Source organism: Branchiostoma belcheri, unplaced genomic scaffold, assembly GCF_001625305.1.
Source record: "Branchiostoma belcheri isolate BF01 breed outbred unplaced genomic scaffold, Haploidv18h27 scaffold26, whole genome shotgun sequence".
In the NCBI taxonomy this organism is placed as follows: domain Eukaryota; kingdom Metazoa; phylum Chordata; class Leptocardii; order Amphioxiformes; family Branchiostomatidae; genus Branchiostoma; species Branchiostoma belcheri.
In genome coordinates this window covers 1,477,921-1,495,477 of record NW_017803865.1, presented here as the reverse complement: position 1 = coordinate 1,495,477, position 17,557 = coordinate 1,477,921, and the positions used below count along the sequence as shown (strand labels likewise).

The 17,557-nt window shown below is 42.3% G+C and overlaps 2 protein-coding genes across 2 annotated transcripts; one reads left to right on the top strand and one right to left on the bottom strand.

Annotated features, from left to right (window-relative positions):
* Positions 1-7: 7 nt before the first annotated feature.
* Positions 8-7,479, bottom strand: LOC109471953 (low-density lipoprotein receptor-related protein 8-like). Its single transcript, XM_019771498.1, has 6 exons — positions 7,132-7,479; positions 3,104-3,304; positions 1,603-1,731; positions 975-1,094; positions 526-674; positions 8-233 (listed from the first exon to the last, which is right to left on the bottom strand). Exons 1-6 carry the CDS (start codon positions 7,397-7,399, stop codon positions 90-92), a joined length of 1,011 nt encoding a protein of 336 aa, XP_019627057.1. The 5' UTR covers positions 7,400-7,479; the 3' UTR covers positions 8-89.
* Positions 7,480-9,967: 2,488 nt separating this feature from the next.
* Positions 9,968-17,054, top strand: LOC109471950 (sorbitol dehydrogenase-like). Its single transcript, XM_019771494.1, has 9 exons — positions 9,968-10,110; positions 11,321-11,354; positions 12,433-12,597; positions 12,986-13,145; positions 13,510-13,628; positions 14,089-14,154; positions 15,010-15,185; positions 15,531-15,652; positions 16,201-17,054. The coding sequence occupies exons 1-9, from the start codon at positions 10,057-10,059 to the stop codon at positions 16,358-16,360; spliced, it is 1,056 nt and encodes a 351-aa protein (XP_019627053.1). The 5' UTR covers positions 9,968-10,056; the 3' UTR covers positions 16,361-17,054.
* The last annotated feature ends 503 nt before the right edge of the window (positions 17,055-17,557 follow it).

Genomic DNA, 17,557 nt, shown 5'->3' with positions numbered 1-17,557 from the left:
ACTGCAGCTTCAATTGCAAATTTGAAACTACACGACTATAAAATCCATGAGGCATTTCTGTAAAGCGCAAGCAATTGAGCGCTGGTGAATCATGGTGTGAGGAAGCTAGGAGGCCGGGAGCCGGGGTAAGAGGCGAACGGACGACAGTCTAGCGGGGTTCCCTTGGTGGCATCTCCCCAGTACCCGGCCTTACACCGCTCACACTTGTACCCCTCCGTGTTGTGCTGGCAGTTCTGGAAATAAGGGCAAAAACAAGACATAAGAGACTTCAAATCGGAGATTTCAGACTTCCAGCACCTCTTTGGGGTTTTTGTCACCTTCAACTTCACTCCGTTCCCTGCGTCTGATAGAAATTTGACCTCGTATCATTCTGTCTGTCAATCTTCCCCACCCATGTGTTGACAACCTACAATGTACTCTCAAGTTCACCAATATTCTGTTACAAGAGTTTAGTATTTCGTACATGTATATTCTTATATAGTCTGTGTACGACAGAAACTCTCTCTGTATACTATGAGTACCCACCACACATCTGTAGGCAGCGTCACACTGGCTGGTGTGCTTGTGGCAGAGCACGTTACAGTTGGGGGCGGGACTCGGCCCGGGACCAGGGGCGGGGCCAGGCCCGGGGGCGGGACCAGGACCGGGGGCCGGCCCGGGACCGGGAGCAGAGCCTGGCAGGGAGACAACCCGGGAATATGTTCAGTATGATCGTATAATCAGCAGCAGTGTTAGTGGTACAAGCATAAATTTCCACAACGTTTGTGTGCGTGTCTGTGTGTATGCGTGTGCGTGTGTCTGTCATGCTGTTGAATTCAAATGGACTAAAAAGAGAGATCTCAAGAAAGACATGAAAGAACGACCAAACGAAAAACACATTTGCGGAATGGCAAATAGAAATAAAACGACGACACTTTGAATCGCAAAGTTAGATCCTGCATTAGAAGTCGTGACTGTGCTATTCGGCTTCTTACCGCAAGGTGGCGATGCTTCATCGGAGCCGTCGTTGCAGTCCCGCACGCCGTTGCACAGTTTCAGCTTCGGGATGCAAGCGCCGGACCGACAGCGGAATGCATTGTAACTGCAGGGATTTGCTGTGGGCGGTTTGAACAAAATTATTGCCCCTTGCAATTGGATGGAGAGAGTGCAGTATCATATCCAGCCGTCCTAAGATGAAATAAATAAATAAATACTACCTCCATTTTTATCAGCCCTTGTGACTGTTTGGTACCAGAAGCCTTTGTACAAAATCTTGAACATGCAGAAGGTTCGTAAAAGAACCTAAGAAAAAAACTTTTTAAAAAGTCGTGCAATTCCTTTGCGTCTTTAGGACAAGCGCATATGATTTTTAAACCCCCTGTCATACATTTAGAACCCGACCACCAACCAACCACGATTGGCTGAAGTTTGGGAGCAGTCTGACCAGATTCAGATAGGCCCCCAACCTCCCGTCCACACCCGAATGTTGAAACATTCGGCTGGCGCAGCCGAACAGTTAGCGACCTTGTCCTTTGTACTCCCAACCATACTTAGGGGAGTTCGCCAGTGTTCGGGTGGCCATATTCGGCTATGTGTGACATGGGGTCAAGACTGATGACGTACGTTGCGGGCAGGCGACCTCGTCCGAGCCGTCCCGACAGTCCTTGACGCCGTCACAGCGGCTGAGGTGAGGGATGCACTGCGCACCGGTGGTGCACGGGAACTGGTTAGTCGCACAGGACGCCGTCGGGCCTGAATGGGACATTTTACACAGATGCAGACATTATATGGTTGGCTTCAGAAACTACGACTCAGTTTCATACTCTATATAGTATAAACATGTAATAATTACCTCCATGAAATGTCATGGAGGTTATATTTTCAGTTGCGTTTGTCTGTCATTCTGTCTGTTGGTCAACAAGATAACTCAAGAACGGCTGGATGGATTAGTTTCATACTTGATGCGTTGGTAGGGTGTGATGAAGACTGGAAATTATTAGATTTTGGGCCCCCTAGTGGCTTCCCTTAGAACTGCAGCAGAAATTCCGTTTTGATATATCGCGATCTGGAATGGTACGGTCATGAATTTTTGGATGGTAGGTAGCTCTTGTACTCAGAAAGAAGTCACGTGAGTTGGGCCCTCTAGCAGCTTGCTCTGGAATTTGTTCAGGACGGTTTCTTTAAAAATCTTTGAGAGAGGATAACGAAACAACTGGTTGATGGATCGTCGTGATTTTTGGTATGTAGGTACGACATAATAAATCACTATTACGCGTACGCAAATCAGGATCTGCATAATAAATGAGGAAATTCTATAAATCTGATGTGTTCAATAATAGGGCTAAGAAACACTTGTGACATATGTAATTGAGAACGACAGGAACATTGGTAGATATTCATTATGTTAATGAAGACCTAATTTTGCGTAATTAATGGGAAATTGATACAATTTTATACTGGTAACTGCTGGGAATTTAATATTTGGAAGTTCAGTAAAGGTGAACATAACTAAACATAATGTATTCAAATCAGGACCTCATTTGCATACTTTGTGAGGAAATGCTAGGATAGCCTTCTTAAGATAAGACTCGATCGTTGGGTAGAGAATATGATCAACTGATATATTTCATGCAAATGAGGCTCTTATAATTTGCATAATCACTGTGAAAAATGTAGTTGAATTTAACCATTCAGACTAATTATACATTTTTTCATGATTTGGCGAAGGTATGAGATCGTGGAACTCTTGTTGTGTATGAAACCTGAAAATTAGTCTCTAGCTTGCATATACCGACAATATCATACCTTGTTCATGCCAAATGATAAGGATTTCACCAGTGTGTTGCATGCTACTAGGTAGGAGCCATGTGAATACTTTGCATGAAAATTTTGCTAATGAGCAGGATTGCAAAATGTAAGCCATGTACAGGTTGTCATCACCATGCATAAGATTTACAAAAGCACTAAGCATTTCATGGAGGTATGAGATCGCCAAACTCTAGTCATTACTAATTCCGTCATTGCATGACTGACCCTGAAAAAGGGATCTTGAGGGTGAGTCTAGAGAAAATGGTAGAAGATGAGATAGAACTTCATAGGAGCCTGCTACGAGACTATTCCTCACCTGGACAAGGTGTGGCCGTAATAGGCTGCATCTGGACACACGAGGCTATGGCCATCTGGCAGCCACCGGTGTACTGCCGGGTCTGCTTCCCGTCCCACCCGCACACAGGCTTGCGGTCCGAGACGTCACACTGCCGCTGGCAGCTGGCGGTGGGCAGGGTGTTCAGCCCGCCTGGGGGTGCCGGGCCGGACGCGTATGGGCCTGGGAGGGACGGCAAATGGATTTAATAACATAATATAAGGATAGCTACAAATATTTCTGTATAGAGTATACTGAGAACCAATCCTCCACTGGGCTTGACAACCAACATAATCTCCAAGAACGTCCTCCAAGCAGATCTTTCGATGCCCTGGTCCTGGCAACAGTCTGGCATCCAGGCTACTAGATCCGTCCTAACAGGGCGGGGACAGGGGGAGGGGGTAAATTTTCATTGGGGACATTGGCCTTGGAGCCGAGGAGCTAGCCTGTGTAGCCCCTGGCAGCAGTCTGGCATCCAAGTCTGTAAACAAAGCCAAGGAAGTCAATACCCTGCACGAAATAAGAACCACTGCGGAAATCTCCGAATCCTGGCACAGGGATAAAGAATGTGTGAATGGTGATGTTTTACGCCCACATGTTCCCCTATAGACCAACCAAGAACTAAGTCATGTACGTTGATTTGCTAAAAGATGTTGAGAGGCAGACTTCTTCAGTTACTGCCGGGTAGACCTGTGTCTCTGTTTGTCCTTAATAGCTTCAGTTCAATGGTCAGTGTGAGGTGATTTTTGATTGATTGATTGATTGATTGATTGATTGATTGATTGATTGATTGATTGATTGATTGATTGATTGATTGATTGATTGATTGATTGATTGATTGATTGATTGATTGATTGATTGATTGATTGATTGCATGATTGATTGATGGGTTGGAGTAATAAAGTGGGGCGGTATGTCGAGGATTTCAGGAAGTGGTGTCATACAATTCCCTCCATAGTTCCAATACATTTACGAAAACACTTCCCGGAGGACTGTCAACTTAAGCACAAAAACCCCAAATACTTCCCAAAAGTCTGAAATCTCAAATTAACTTTTTTTGCTTCATTTCATTCGTGTACTGACCAACTGTATCAGAAGTACATACATGTAACTGTTTTATTACGGTTTACCGTCATTATAAATGCTGGTATATAGACACACAAGAACCTGTCCACTCCGCTGAACGCTGTGTTTGCGTGCTGGACCTGACCTCTGTCAATACCGTTTGATTTAGATAAGTGGAGAATTCGGACCACGTGGAGATTACCATCCAAGGCGGGCAGGGTTGCATACCGGCCCAAAATTGAGGGCATAAAGCATTGATAACTGCGATAAGGCAAAATGACACTTTCCGACATTTGCCGACTTTATCGTACATTGTAGATAACACAGTCGGAATATGGACAGTGGCTTTGGAAAAATTAGATTTTTTTGCTCTGATTTGCCGGATCCGTACCCATGACTTCACCAGCTCACACGGTGCTCTAGATTCGAGATCAAAGATTCCCCAAATGGGCTGCGTTTGTCTCAGTCAGCGGTCTTTCAAAACCAGTTCTGTCACTAGTCCTCAGGATCCCGTAGAACTCTCTAACTTTGATGTTGAGAGGTTGGACCTTGATTGAGCTAGACAGTGTGAACCACGATGTCAGATATGACGTTTGTGGTAGACATTTTAAGCTGAATACTTTCAGTGACTTTGTTGACAGGCTCTGGTATCCTTCATGAAAAAGTGACTTTATCATTCTTGAATACCTCACTACTATTTTAAAGGAAAAGTTCACTCTAAAACCACAATGTAGTCAGTGACCGGATAGACAAATCACAAATATGACTCTATCATCAGAGGAGATGGACAAACAGAACAAATTTTCCAAACGTTTATCAAGCGTTCGTTCGTGTGAAGTAACGTCCAAAGTCACCAGTAAAGTTATGCGTTTATACGTTGAATCATTGTGGCTTATTAACATGTGCATTATTTGCATTGGTCTCAGTCTCAATACTATTAACTTTAAGTACTATGGTCTATGTCGCTCTGTACTTAACTTGTGTTCTCAAGTTTTTAATCTGTAACACACTTTGTGTAATTCAGCCAACTTGGCTGCCAATGCAATGTGAATAAATAGTATTTAAAAAAAGTCAGCGGTATGGCGGTATGGCAACATGTTTTCGAAAAATAAAGTTCGACTCCAGCCAAACCCAGCCTCGCACGCACGGCAACTGTAACTGGTTTGACCTTCTCGTCGCCCTTCAGTGACCCGTCCCATCCTCCAGAGGTCACAACTCTGACCTTGGGCTGTTCTCGTGTCAATTACCAATGCAGACAACAAATATATCAAACCGAACGGGCACAACAGTCCTTAATAAGGTGACCATGAACCAATATTCTCATGGGAATGGATGCGTCAGTTTGGCGGCCATTTTGTTATTGGTGTTTTCCAGGTAGCAGAGGAAGGCTCCCGGGAAGAAATGTTGCAATTGTGTTTCCTAGCTTACAGTCCTAATAAAGTAGGGCCGGTAGGTAAGAATTCTCTTTATTTATCTATTCATTACTTTGATGAACTGAAACAACAAATGCAGTTTAGCAACGTAAAGCTGAAGTGCATGGTGTCAGGGCCTGCATGGGCTGTCTCCAGACCCGTCTCTCCGTTTTCTTATATATGAGGAGGTGCACCCAATTGACTGAACTTTGCTTCTGAAAATGTGTGCATGGGACAACGTTTCAGGGGGTTTGATAAAAGGCTTGACAGTGGTCGACCGAAAAAATGCCAGGATCAGCGAAGTTTTTGCTAGGCTCTCTCGCGTAAGCTTATGTTCTGATCTCCGAGCAGATTTCTCCGTATAGCCTAATGCTTACAGGCTGGCCAACTTTAGTGTCTTGCCCCCGAAGAAATCTGCTTGGAGATTATTATGTTCAAGCCTGTTTCCAGCTGGATCGGTTTGTGCTTTGTTCACTGTCTCAGCAAGCCAAGTGGCGAAGGTTACTAAAGGTTACATACCTGTGATGCGGGGAAGATTCGAGCCAGCCAACTGGCTTTACCAACAGTAGCAAAACAAACCGGCATGCAGCCAGCCTAATCTTCTCACAAACATACGATTTCGAGGAACCCAAAGCGATGTCAGGGCAGTTAAAACTGGATTTTGAAATTCAATTGTCTGGTCATTATAAAGTAGTCAGTTGAACCAACGACATCCCATAACACAAAGGAATGACCATAACAGAGATAAACTAAGAAAAACATTGAAATGTCCACCAGTAATAGAGATCTAAAAAGTGTGAGGAAAATTGAAGACATCATAACGAACAGGTGTTATACCCATCATCATCACATACATCTTGACTGCACGGTGGCTCGTGCAATTCGAGGTACTAATCTAGGTACATAATATGCAAACGAGCACTGCACTGTTATTTTATTATTTGTGCAAATAGCCGGCTATTTGAGTCTAGAATCCACAGCCAACTGAGGCTCTTCCACAAAACCCCGTTGACCTGTAACAGACGCCCTGCCGCTCGCACATCAACACCAGTTTTTCTTGCCCCCTCCCCCACCTATGGCTCCCTTGAGCTAGCTATTTAAAAGGTATACCGCCATTTGGATGTTTTTATTCCTTACAGGTGGAACAGAAGAAATTCCCAACACTAGTAGAGCAGAGTTAAGTTGCATAAGCATTAAAATATATAAATCATGATTACCATACTGACAAAGCCCTGTGTATCTTTTGATGTTCTGTCCTACGAACGTCACAAAACTGTCACATCATCGGAACACCAAAGTGTCTGTCTTGTAATGGAGATGCGTAAGATGAATGTTGGTCGATCAACTCATTGCCCAAAAGGTCCCACGTCTATTTTGTTATGGGAAACGGTGAAATATCGAGAGAATAGATATCATAACATCTTAGCAACACTAGGACCAGGTTCTGCCTCCTCTGTCGATCATATTGGCCTGGGAACTTGAAGATGAAGAAATCTCCAGCTTTTCCAAACAAATGAGAAAAAAGCTACATACGTCGTCGGCAGCCTCTCTCGTCGGATCCGTCCCCGCAGTCAGACACGCCGTCACAGACCACAGCCCCCTCCACACACCGGCCGTTCCCGCACAGGAACCGACCGTAGCACCGGGTCTTCATGCTCCGGTCCACGGTGGCGGGTTTGCTAGCGTAGCTCGGATATTCAGGCGGTCCCTCGCCACCATGCCTGAGCGCAAACTGATGGAAGTCCGTGCAGAGACAGTTTGTCAAAAGGCACGAAAGGATCGTAAATGTTATGACGATCATCTTCGGGTCTTCTGAGAGAGATGCCGTGTCTCTCTGTCGATTCACAATCCTATTCCCTCTGAGACACTCCCCCGACTACCTATCTACAGACGCGTGAGTGAGTCACGCTCCTTGACGGTCCGCCAGACAAGGTCTTCCTCTCGTCTTGATTTGATTAGGACCCTCCAAGTTCAGGCCAAGCCTTGTAAAGCGCTAAGACGTCCAGATAAAACTGTCCCAAACACCCCCGCTGTGTGAGTTGGAAATCTGCCCATTCATTCAATAAAAGCCAGCAGAAATAACCTGTACTTGCGGTGTTACTGAGGCTGTCGACGGAAGTTAATGTACGCCAGACTCCTGCCCCTTTGCGGTTGAACTTAGGTTACATCTCCACAATTGTACTTGAACACCATTAACGCTATTTTCTATGACTGTCTTGAATGAACTGTCTACTGCTACGGGGTTCCAAGAACAGGGGAAGTCCAACTGCCATCTCGGAGATAACTCGAACAACACAAGAAAACATTCTTCACATATATCGTACAAATTACAACCGACTAATCTCACAGGGATGGTGTTAGGCAGATTTGCTCATGCAGGTTTTTACTTTCAGTTTGCAGATGAAAGTAATCAGTGGGGAAATGAAGAATAGTTTGGGGTTTCATACAGATAACCTAGCTTCGTGGGGAGCCGAAAAAAAATCATTTTCAGGCTATCAGGAACACAACTTGATTACGAGCACATACCGTCATACCTCGAACGGTTATCAGGAATAGCTTATTTTTCTAAAAAAAAAATACAGGTTCCTTCATTGACATTGGTTAAAACGTCCGAAAGAATCATGAACTATATTTAGATACTTTTAGCAGAATTCATTTAAACTTTTTCTCTATGTTGTTGTGTTGTATTGTCGCTATTTCCAACATCTATCAATACCCAGGGATGATGACTATCTGGAAGTCATAGATTACCAAGTCACTCACATAACTGACAAATACTAATCTCCACCTGACTCCTTGAGTTACTGGGTGATCAGCTAAGCCATTAGCAAATTGTCTACCAAATTTGGCCAATATAATATTAATTTAGACTAGTTTTTCAGCAACCTAAATGGTTTCATCTATTTATTGTCTGGTGGACCGTAGATAGATGCGTGCAGAACCTATGTCAGGGCACACCTGGGGTCCTGGCCTATGACATCAGTGTCGGTCAACGGCCGTACTGAGTGACTAAGTGATGACGGGTAGTGAGATAGATGCTGAAGTTACGGCGGTAGTCATGGTTACGGGACCACGCCTCTCAGTGTAAAGATCATCCATCAGGTTAGCCTCCACTAGCCTCCTGTGCAGGCTCCGGGGCGGGTGGGAATTTTGATACAGCGTTTTGAAGAGTATTTAACGCGTTCTTCTAATAGCCGGCCATCCTACAACCATCCGCGAGAGATGGTTCAATCCGTGGGCGGAATGGAACCTTCAGTCTCGCGGCTGATTGGAGGATGGCCGGTGGAAGTTGTTAGTGTGTTGGAGACTTGGCGAAGATAACGTAGTCGGAAGAAGTCCTTGGTCATGTCCACCCTGCCATGTCCAATACACAAGCCACTTGATATTCACTGTGCAGTGCTCGATACGTTTGTGCACTGTGACCCACTGTGATAGATGTTGCCAGTGTTACGTATTATCTACATTTGAATTTTTGCATTGAACAGCTTCCCGCCGCTATAGTTGATCATCGGGGAGAAACGAAACTTGAAAGTTAGCTATCTTGGATAGCACCACCCTGTCTGTTGTCAGTCCTTGACATGATTCAACCTCGAGGTCTCGTCACTCTTAACCTTACGGAGAAGAGTGCTTCCGGGCATGCGCAGTTGTGTATAACAGGAGACGGGCGCATCTTTTTCTAACTTTAGAGGTCGGATGACCTTCAGCGATGACGTCATCCTCCCCCGCTGTGTCTATCAGCTGTAGTCCTGGTAATTTGGCCTTCCTTGGCAAAGACTCAAAACTGAGGAAAACGAGAAGTAAAGCTGAGAAAGTCGTGTCCTCATAAAACCCAAGATCAGCGACATGCTGTGGGTCAACAGTCGCAGGTAGCCCTTTTCTTCTTCTACGATAGGTTTCAAAACAGTCTATTAAATTCTTTCTGCGATACGTTTTTCTCTTTAAAAACAGACACTACTGGAAACTTAACACAAGATTAACACTTTAAGTTTATAAAACATTTAACGTTAGATCATTTGCAGCTCGAAACCCTGAGTAAATTGCCATTATAGTGTTCATCTCGAGATGAGTCAATTCCTCAATTTTTCTATTGAAAAAAAAAACTTTGCAATTGCTTGTTACGTTTCAAGAAACATACGTGCTGTGTGATAAGTAAGTAAATGAATGGATGAGATGAATATCACACAGCAGAAAATCGATCTTCTAACATACTGATTCGTCTTTTCAAAATATTTTGGAAATTATCCTCTTGTTATATTAAGGCTTTTCTCCTCATATTTTCTATAGATATCACCCCAATGTTGACCAATGATATCTCCACTACAGGGCCCGTGTGCAAACATTGGTGCCGCGTGCACCGTCCCGTGTGCAAATTGACCTTTGAACCCACAGCTGGCAACTCGTATCCGCCTAGGCCTAAATCGTCGTTTTAGTCAAGAAAACTTTTCATTCTGTGCTATCATGAGTGACACAAACCTCTCAGCAGTACTGCTAGAGAAGGGTAACCTGAAATTGGTGAGTTGACAGACGCACAGTTTGTACTTTGGGCAATAATTTCTTTATCCGTGGGAATGGTGGGGGTGGGGGGCGTGTCACTTTTTGTCATGAAAGTTTGTTTTGCCATAGAGTTAGAAGGAGATGGTTTTGCCGCTCATACCTTAGCATGATAAAAATGTATACGTTATGGTGTTAGCGTTGTTGTTAGCAATGGGCGGATATCATCTGTTTTCTATTCAGAAAACACTCTCTACCTGAATTAAACCTTGCTGAATCTGAGTACTATTTTCATCATCGTTGAATGTCAATATTGTCAATCAAGAAAAAAAAACTCCACAAATCAAGGAACCAATCAATATAATGGTGAAAACATCCTTGTCAACAACTTTGAAAGTGTGACAACCCATGTCAGTAAGTTGAGGCCACTAGTACTTTATCAGGGCCCAGGGTCGTGTATGTCAGCTGGGGTACAAAGTCCAAGGTCTCTCTGTTTACATGGGCAAACTTTATAGCTTGTTTATAGTAATCTATCTATCTATTGCCGGCCTGTCCAGCCGGGACCAAACAAGTACAGATTTCTCTCCATAGATCCTTGTCTAACATAGCATTTTCTTAACAATCAAAGTCAATACCAGTAGTATTATAATAATATAGTAATTATAGTAATTGGTATATTATAACACTATTAAGTGTAATATTACATAGTTCATGGCATAAGTAATGTTAGAAGAAAAGTATTGACCTTCATTCTGAGTTGTCTCAGATCTTTATAAACCTGTTGGGCAACAATTGTACAAGCTATGTGAAGTATAGCATCTATTGCTATATAACAAACATACTTATGAGACTAATGTACCTTACAAAGACTATGTAGTATGGGATTAAATTGAGCTTTCACTATCAATGGTAGATTTTTCAGTGTTAAGGCATTTTAGATATTGTCCTATGTACAAATGCATCGGTTGTCATAGCTTCCTGTGCACAGCTAGAAGACTAGAACTAGTAGAAGGCAGCGTTTCTTTTGGGAGGGGGGGGGGCTTGATCTGGGGAATAGCGGTATCCACAGAGCTACAGACATATCAGTATCCCCAGAAATATCACCCTCCTTGCCACTCTTAGAAACAAATGATGCCTGCTAGCAAGTCTGTGCAGGGTTGTCACATGTCAGTGTAACTTTGATATCTGAATCCACTGATGCAAGTGACAATGGTTTATCTTTTCCTCACAGGAAGAAAGACCTATCCCCAAGCCTGGAAAAAATGGTAAGAAATATGGAACTTACTCGTAATTATAAACTGAACCTAGCGTTAAATTATCATTAAGTTTATCATCTGCAAGCTGGTGTGTTACACCGAAGGGGTGTAAATCATTCTTTATTCAATGAACAAGAAATAAACAAGAACTCCAGGTCATGCCAGCCAGTAACGACCGAGCATGCAGGACAACATTAACAATGACAGCGACTATGACAAACACAGATGACATTTAAATTGACCAAACTTAGTAACAAGAGGTTTAAAATCTGGGATTAACTATATATCAATTGAACATTATTTTTTAAAAAAGTGTCTGTATTACTGTAGTAATTATTTCAATAAAACAATAGCATTACAAAGAGTATATTGCACGATCTGTGTTGTTTGGCTTATTGCACTGTATAGGTCAGCGGCTATTGCCCGACATGAATTACTGTTATTGCACGGCGTGTACAAGGTAAAACTATAATCACAGAACATCTACATCCCAACACGGTTCGTGTCTAGAGATCCAAATTGCATATGATGCTGTCAGTGCGGTACGGCTAATGTCATTGAAAAAGTTTTTGGGTAGTTTGGCCTTTACAGTCTTGAAAATGTTCTTGAGTCTACACTTGTTTTCTGGGGTAATCAGACCTCTGGAACCGACTTCAAAGCAGTTCAGGGTGGTGGTTATTCCTGCAGTTTCCAAGTCTGCCACAAGGGCCGCATATTTGTCCGTCTTACGATCGTGGCTTCGCTTGATGTTTTGTTCGAATGAGACTGTCAGTTCGTACAGATGTATGATGTTTTGTTCTGGCAGGTGAATGACTAGGTCCGGCTTCTGAGTCGTGGGTAATATGTGGACAGGAATGGTGCCTCCATTAGTTGTATATCCGTGCATGTCTGCGTAGACTTGGGCGTTGGTCTGTGAAGGGTCGGTGGATTCCTGGATGCCAGGAATCCACTGGCTATACAGATACAGATATAGAACTGCACATGGAAGACCCCCAGTAGCTGGTTGTTTGCAATTGTTGATTTGAAGAAATCAGAATACATGTAATACTATATACTCTTTGTTGTTCAAACTTTATCTACTTGATAGAGGTTCAGATTGCGATGCACTCTGTGGGCATCTGTGGTTCGGACGTCCACTACTGGGTACACGGTGCCATCGGAGACTTTGTGGTCAGAGCTCCCATGATCCTTGGCCATGAAGCCAGCGGCACAGTGTCAGAGGTCGGGGAGGGAGTCACTCATCTGAAAGTCGGTAAGTGTCACAATGCCTGTAATATGTCCTTTTGAAGGTGACATTGAAAGTTACCTGCACCAGACAAATTGTACCTGCACCACTCAAAATTTGGAATGTAAGGATCATACTAAAAACTGTTCAGAAACCATTAGTCATAATATTGCCAGTATTTCTTCCTTTAGTAGTATTGTAGTAAAAGTGAATGCAGCAAATAAAAATCCACATACACCTAGTACATTTGTATGTAAACCCTGAACATGGACCAGTGCAGGTTAGGTGCAGCTAACATTGGAAATACCTGCACAGCAGCTCCAATTCTACCTGCACTAACCTACATATGCATGTGGCATTTCGCACCCTGATAATTTTGTTAAGTATAAGCCCCAATCCTATTTTTTCTGCCCAGGTGATCGTGTAGCGATCGAGCCAGGTGTGCCCTGCAGGTACTGTGACTACTGTAAGGGAGGCAGGTATAACCTGTGTCTGGAGATGAAGTTCTGTGCCACGCCACCCGTCGATGGTTCCCTGGCTAGGTACTATGTACATCCTGCAGACTTCTGCTTCAAGTAAGTCTTTGTTCTCTGTGTGAATGAAGGTTTTTTGGTGCGTAGTGTGTACATAGTTGTTTGACAGTAGAGGCACAGTGTTAAAACTTTAAAGGTGTTGACTTAAAACTTTTAGTGTTAAAAGTCGTAAGCTTTATTGCTCATTTTTGGATTTCTAGCATGACAGTAAGAATCTAATGTTTTAGATTTTGCATCAGCCAACACATCTGTGCAATGTTTGTAGAGAAGTATTTTCTGTTCTTGTACAGACAGTGAAAAAAATGATTTTAGTGTTCTCCCTGCTGCCTAACGCAAAATGGCTACTTCAGTTACCAGGAAGGAAATGTGCATACTTTTGTAGTACATAGTGCTGTGCTGTTTCCAGGCTCCCTGACCATGTGAGTTTTGAGGAGGGTGCTCTGCTGGAGCCTCTGTCTGTGGGTGTGCACGCCTGCAGGAGGGCAGGGGTCACTATTGGCAGCAGGGTGCTCATCTGTGGGGCAGGTACGTAATCTGTTTCTATTATATGGTTTATGGTCTCCTATAGCTCATTCAATAGGGTTGTTTTTTTTGTAAGTGCAATAAGCATTCTCTCAAAAGTTAAACATAGTGCAATAGCTCTGAAGAACTGTTGTGTCTTGCAAGGATGTAAAATCTGTCACACTAACAATTTTTGTTGTTTTCATAAAGACACAAGTATGATGGTAACTGCATAATGTTTATTCAGACAAAACTGCCCAAGAAGACCACTCAGGGGACCAATTAAATTTGGTCTGTGTGGACAGATGGTTACTATAGGCATGCTTAACTGTCAATGGAAAAAATGCTCTAAAAGTCACATTGGCCAGGTGGCCCTTATGTAGAAGTCACATGTACAGGTTTGACTGTATATTAACGGCCAGGTGGTGCTTATGTAGAGGTGGTGTATCTTATTAACTTATAATGAATTTGTGTTTATCTACAGGACCTATAGGATTGGTGTGTTTACTGGTGGCAAAAGCCATGGGTGCAGCTCAGGTGGCCATAACAGGTAAAGTTACATGAAACTACCTGATTTCAACACATTTTTTTAATAATGGACATGTAAAAGTTCAGCATTTTAAAAGCCCTGTAACAGGTGGTTAAAACTTGAGCAAAAGCACTGTAAAAGTTGCATGCAATTACATGTAGCTGCAATCACATGTTACTATCTGAAATGTAACCACACAAGAAACAAGAAAGTGCACAGCTTTTGCATTTTAATCGAGAAATGCATGGCTTTTAATCTCGTTTTCCAGGACTTTCCAGGAAATAATTCAAGATCTATACTGTATTATTCAGTTTATTTGGCCGACTTCTATTAATCCAGCAAGCTGTTGGAGTCTGGTAAAGGCTTGTGACCATGTTTTCCCATCCACGTGATCTTGATTCAAACTTAACAACTGGAACTCCAGTTTAAAGTACAGTTCTTGGCCCTCGGTAGCATTACTGGTTTACAGCTACAGCTGCTGCATGTGTTTAATGTTAGGATTTACTCTCTGAGGTCAATGCTGAGTTTTCTGGCCCTTAAATTCCAAATTTAAGTAAAGACAATACCTCTCCTTTTTACACATAGTTTTTATCATTTTCTAAATAAAATATCACCAGGTAGACTAACAAACAATGTACAAACAAGCCTCAAGCACAAGGAAGATCCCACCACCCTTATGGAAAAGAGCAGGGGTTCTTCCTGGTGTGAGTGGTTGAAACCTTACCATCTGGTCTCTTGGTTGACATCTTGAAATGGTGATAGTCACCTGTTTATGTCAATCCTTACACAAATTTGTGATAAATTTCAATAGATAAAGTGTACAACTCTTAAACTCCAGGTTCTTTGCTAAATTTTGAAACCATTTGTCTTTTATAGATATTGATACCAAGAGACTAGAGGTAGCCAAGCAGATGGGAGCAGACTTTCCTGTGCATGTGACGACACGTGACGGGCGTGAGGTTGCAGACCAGGTTGTGCGTGCGCTGGGCTGTAACCCTGACGTCACAGTGGAGTGCTCTGGGGCAGAACCCAGTGTGCAGACTGGCATATTTGTGAGTTGGCAGAGATACATATTCATACTTCTTCATTGGCAAATGTTATCGTAATCTAAGGGAGATCTATTGAATTTTGTTTATTCAATGGCAAATGTTACTATGATTTAAGGATGACATCCTGTCTATAGTTTTCAAATGTTGTGGAAAAGATATTGTCTGCAACAGGCAAAATTCTGATGCCATGCTGACCAAACATCCACTGAAATTCTTGATTTGGCATTGTTAACTGGTTATTATTATATAGCAGGAGATGCCATACTTGGTAAAATTGTTGTCACCAATAGTGAAGTTAAGAGACAGGTGACACTAATGTATGTAGACTTATGACCGTGTCTTCCCCAGGCCACAAAGTCAGGAGGAGTCCTAGTGCTTGTGGGCCTGGGTCCCCCTACCATCAACATCCCCATTGTGAACGCAGCAGTCAGAGAGGTGGACATCAGGGGCATATTCCGCTATGCCAACTGGTGAGGGAGAAACTGTGGCATCATTTCTCTTAATGACTGTTGCATTGTTTTGGGGCAGCACTTGTTTATGGGGAATTTGTATGTATCTTGTCCTAGGTAGTGACTAGCAAGGATTGGAAATGCGTGTACATGCAGAGATTTGGTTTCGTTGATTGACAGGGTTATGGCCTAGTATGCCCTAGGTGGTACATTGTAGGATGTAGTATGGGGTTGCCAATAATGTGTAATGTGTAGTCATGGTATGAAACATAAACATGGTGTAATATGGGAGTAAGTTACATCATACAATCATATGTGATTAGTAGTAACCTTTTTTATGATGTAATTCAATTGGATATTTCCACATGATGTACACTATCTACAAGTGTGAATCTAATTGTCTAATAGTTTCTTCTTTCACATGGATGCATAAGTTCATACTTTTCCCATAATATGCTCAGTTATGGATGCAGATACCTGTCTGACATCATGTATCTGCATGCATTCTGTTTTCACATTGTCATCTATCATGCATCTCTTCTCTAATGTTATTGTCTTTCTTAATCCAGCTACCCCACTGCCCTGTCCATGGTGGCGTCAGGCCAGGTGAACATGAAGCCTATGGTCACCCACAGGTTCAGCCTGGAGCAGACGCTGGAGGCCTTCGAAGCCTCCAAAAAGGGAGAAGGCATCAAGGTCATGATCAACTGTGACAAGACCAAGGCCTGAGGCTGCTGGACAAAGCAATAAGACAACATTTTTGCAAAGCAAAATGACAACATTTTTACTATCTAGCAAGTAGCATGTCATTGAAATTCTCCAGTTTCTGTTATAACATAGGATCACAAGAAATAAAGTACATGTACATGTACAATGTACTTGACTTTGGTGCAACCATGGATTGGACGTAGCTGTAGCATTTACTGAACTGTAGTATTTACAGACATTTGTCAGAAACACAACACAAACCCTTAAAAACACTCAGAGAAACTATAAGCATCTTTGATTGATAGTCAGTGCAATTGATGTTGATGGTCAAATGTCAACATGGAGAGGTTCCTTTAGGTTCCTTGCTCAATATTTTGTCCTGAGGAATTGCACTTCAAAGGACTTTCCTTACCTTGACTATTTAGCTCATCTGACTTATGTTGGGTTGGGACGGGTTGTGAATTGTATTCCAATATGCCCAAAACAGTGTATTACCAACCTATCGCATCAATTGGCCATGGTTCCTTTAACTTTGACAATGATTACAGTTGATCATCATGATGTGGAAACATGTAGAATTTAAGATTTTCATGTATGAGATGAAGTAAGGTTATTGGTGATGTTTTACATCACATCACCTTTTATTAAAATATTCTGCTGTTAATGTGAAAAAAGATTAACTGTATATGTAATCAATATAGAAAGCTTATTTGCATTTGATTTGATTTCTTTGCCTTTATAGAACAATTTGATAAACACTAAGTTAATAACATTCCAGTTTTTAAAAATGTATACTTGTTCCTTTGTCATTTTTTTTCCTGCATACATGTACTTGATCATAAGCCACATTGGGATTTATGAACCAAGTTTAAACCATACACGTAATTTCCAACACAAGAAATTGGACCAAATTTTTGACTGTACAATTCCAGTCTTAAGGAATGACCAGTCCATCACTTCTGTGACCTACACTGCTTTGGTGGGCTTGTACTGTTTAAAAGGTGGGAAAGTCAAACTTCTTGCATTGGAAATTATAGTTCAAATTTTCTTTATAAAATGAATGAATGAAGACCTTTATTGTACATTTTGTCCCACTGGGCTAAGCACAGGTCACAAGATTACAATCATATGCATATAAATATACAAATACATATACATACAACTGTTGCATGTATACATAAACTTCTACTACATGTATCATGAAAGTTCATCTGTGTT

Bases quoted from the DNA above. Each gene is read 5' to 3' on its own strand.
- LOC109471953 (XM_019771498.1), bottom strand. From the start codon at position 7,399: ATGATCGTCATAACATTTACGATCCTTTCGTGCCTTTTGACAAACTGT. The intron at 1,095-1,602 runs GTACGTCATCAG...AACCGCCCACAG, and splicing joins CGAGGTCGCCTGCCCGCAAC to CAAATCCCTGCAGTTACAAT. The intron at 675-974 runs GTAAGAAGCCGA...TCTCCCTGCCAG, and splicing joins TGAAGCATCGCCACCTTGCG to GCTCTGCTCCCGGTCCCGGG.
- LOC109471950 (XM_019771494.1), top strand. From the start codon at position 10,057: ATGAGTGACACAAACCTCTCAGCAGTACTGCTAGAGAAGGGTAACCTG. The intron at 11,355-12,432 runs GTAAGAAATATG...TCTACTTGATAG, and splicing joins CCCCAAGCCTGGAAAAAATG to AGGTTCAGATTGCGATGCAC. The intron at 13,629-14,088 runs GTACGTAATCTG...GTTTATCTACAG, and splicing joins GGTGCTCATCTGTGGGGCAG to GACCTATAGGATTGGTGTGT.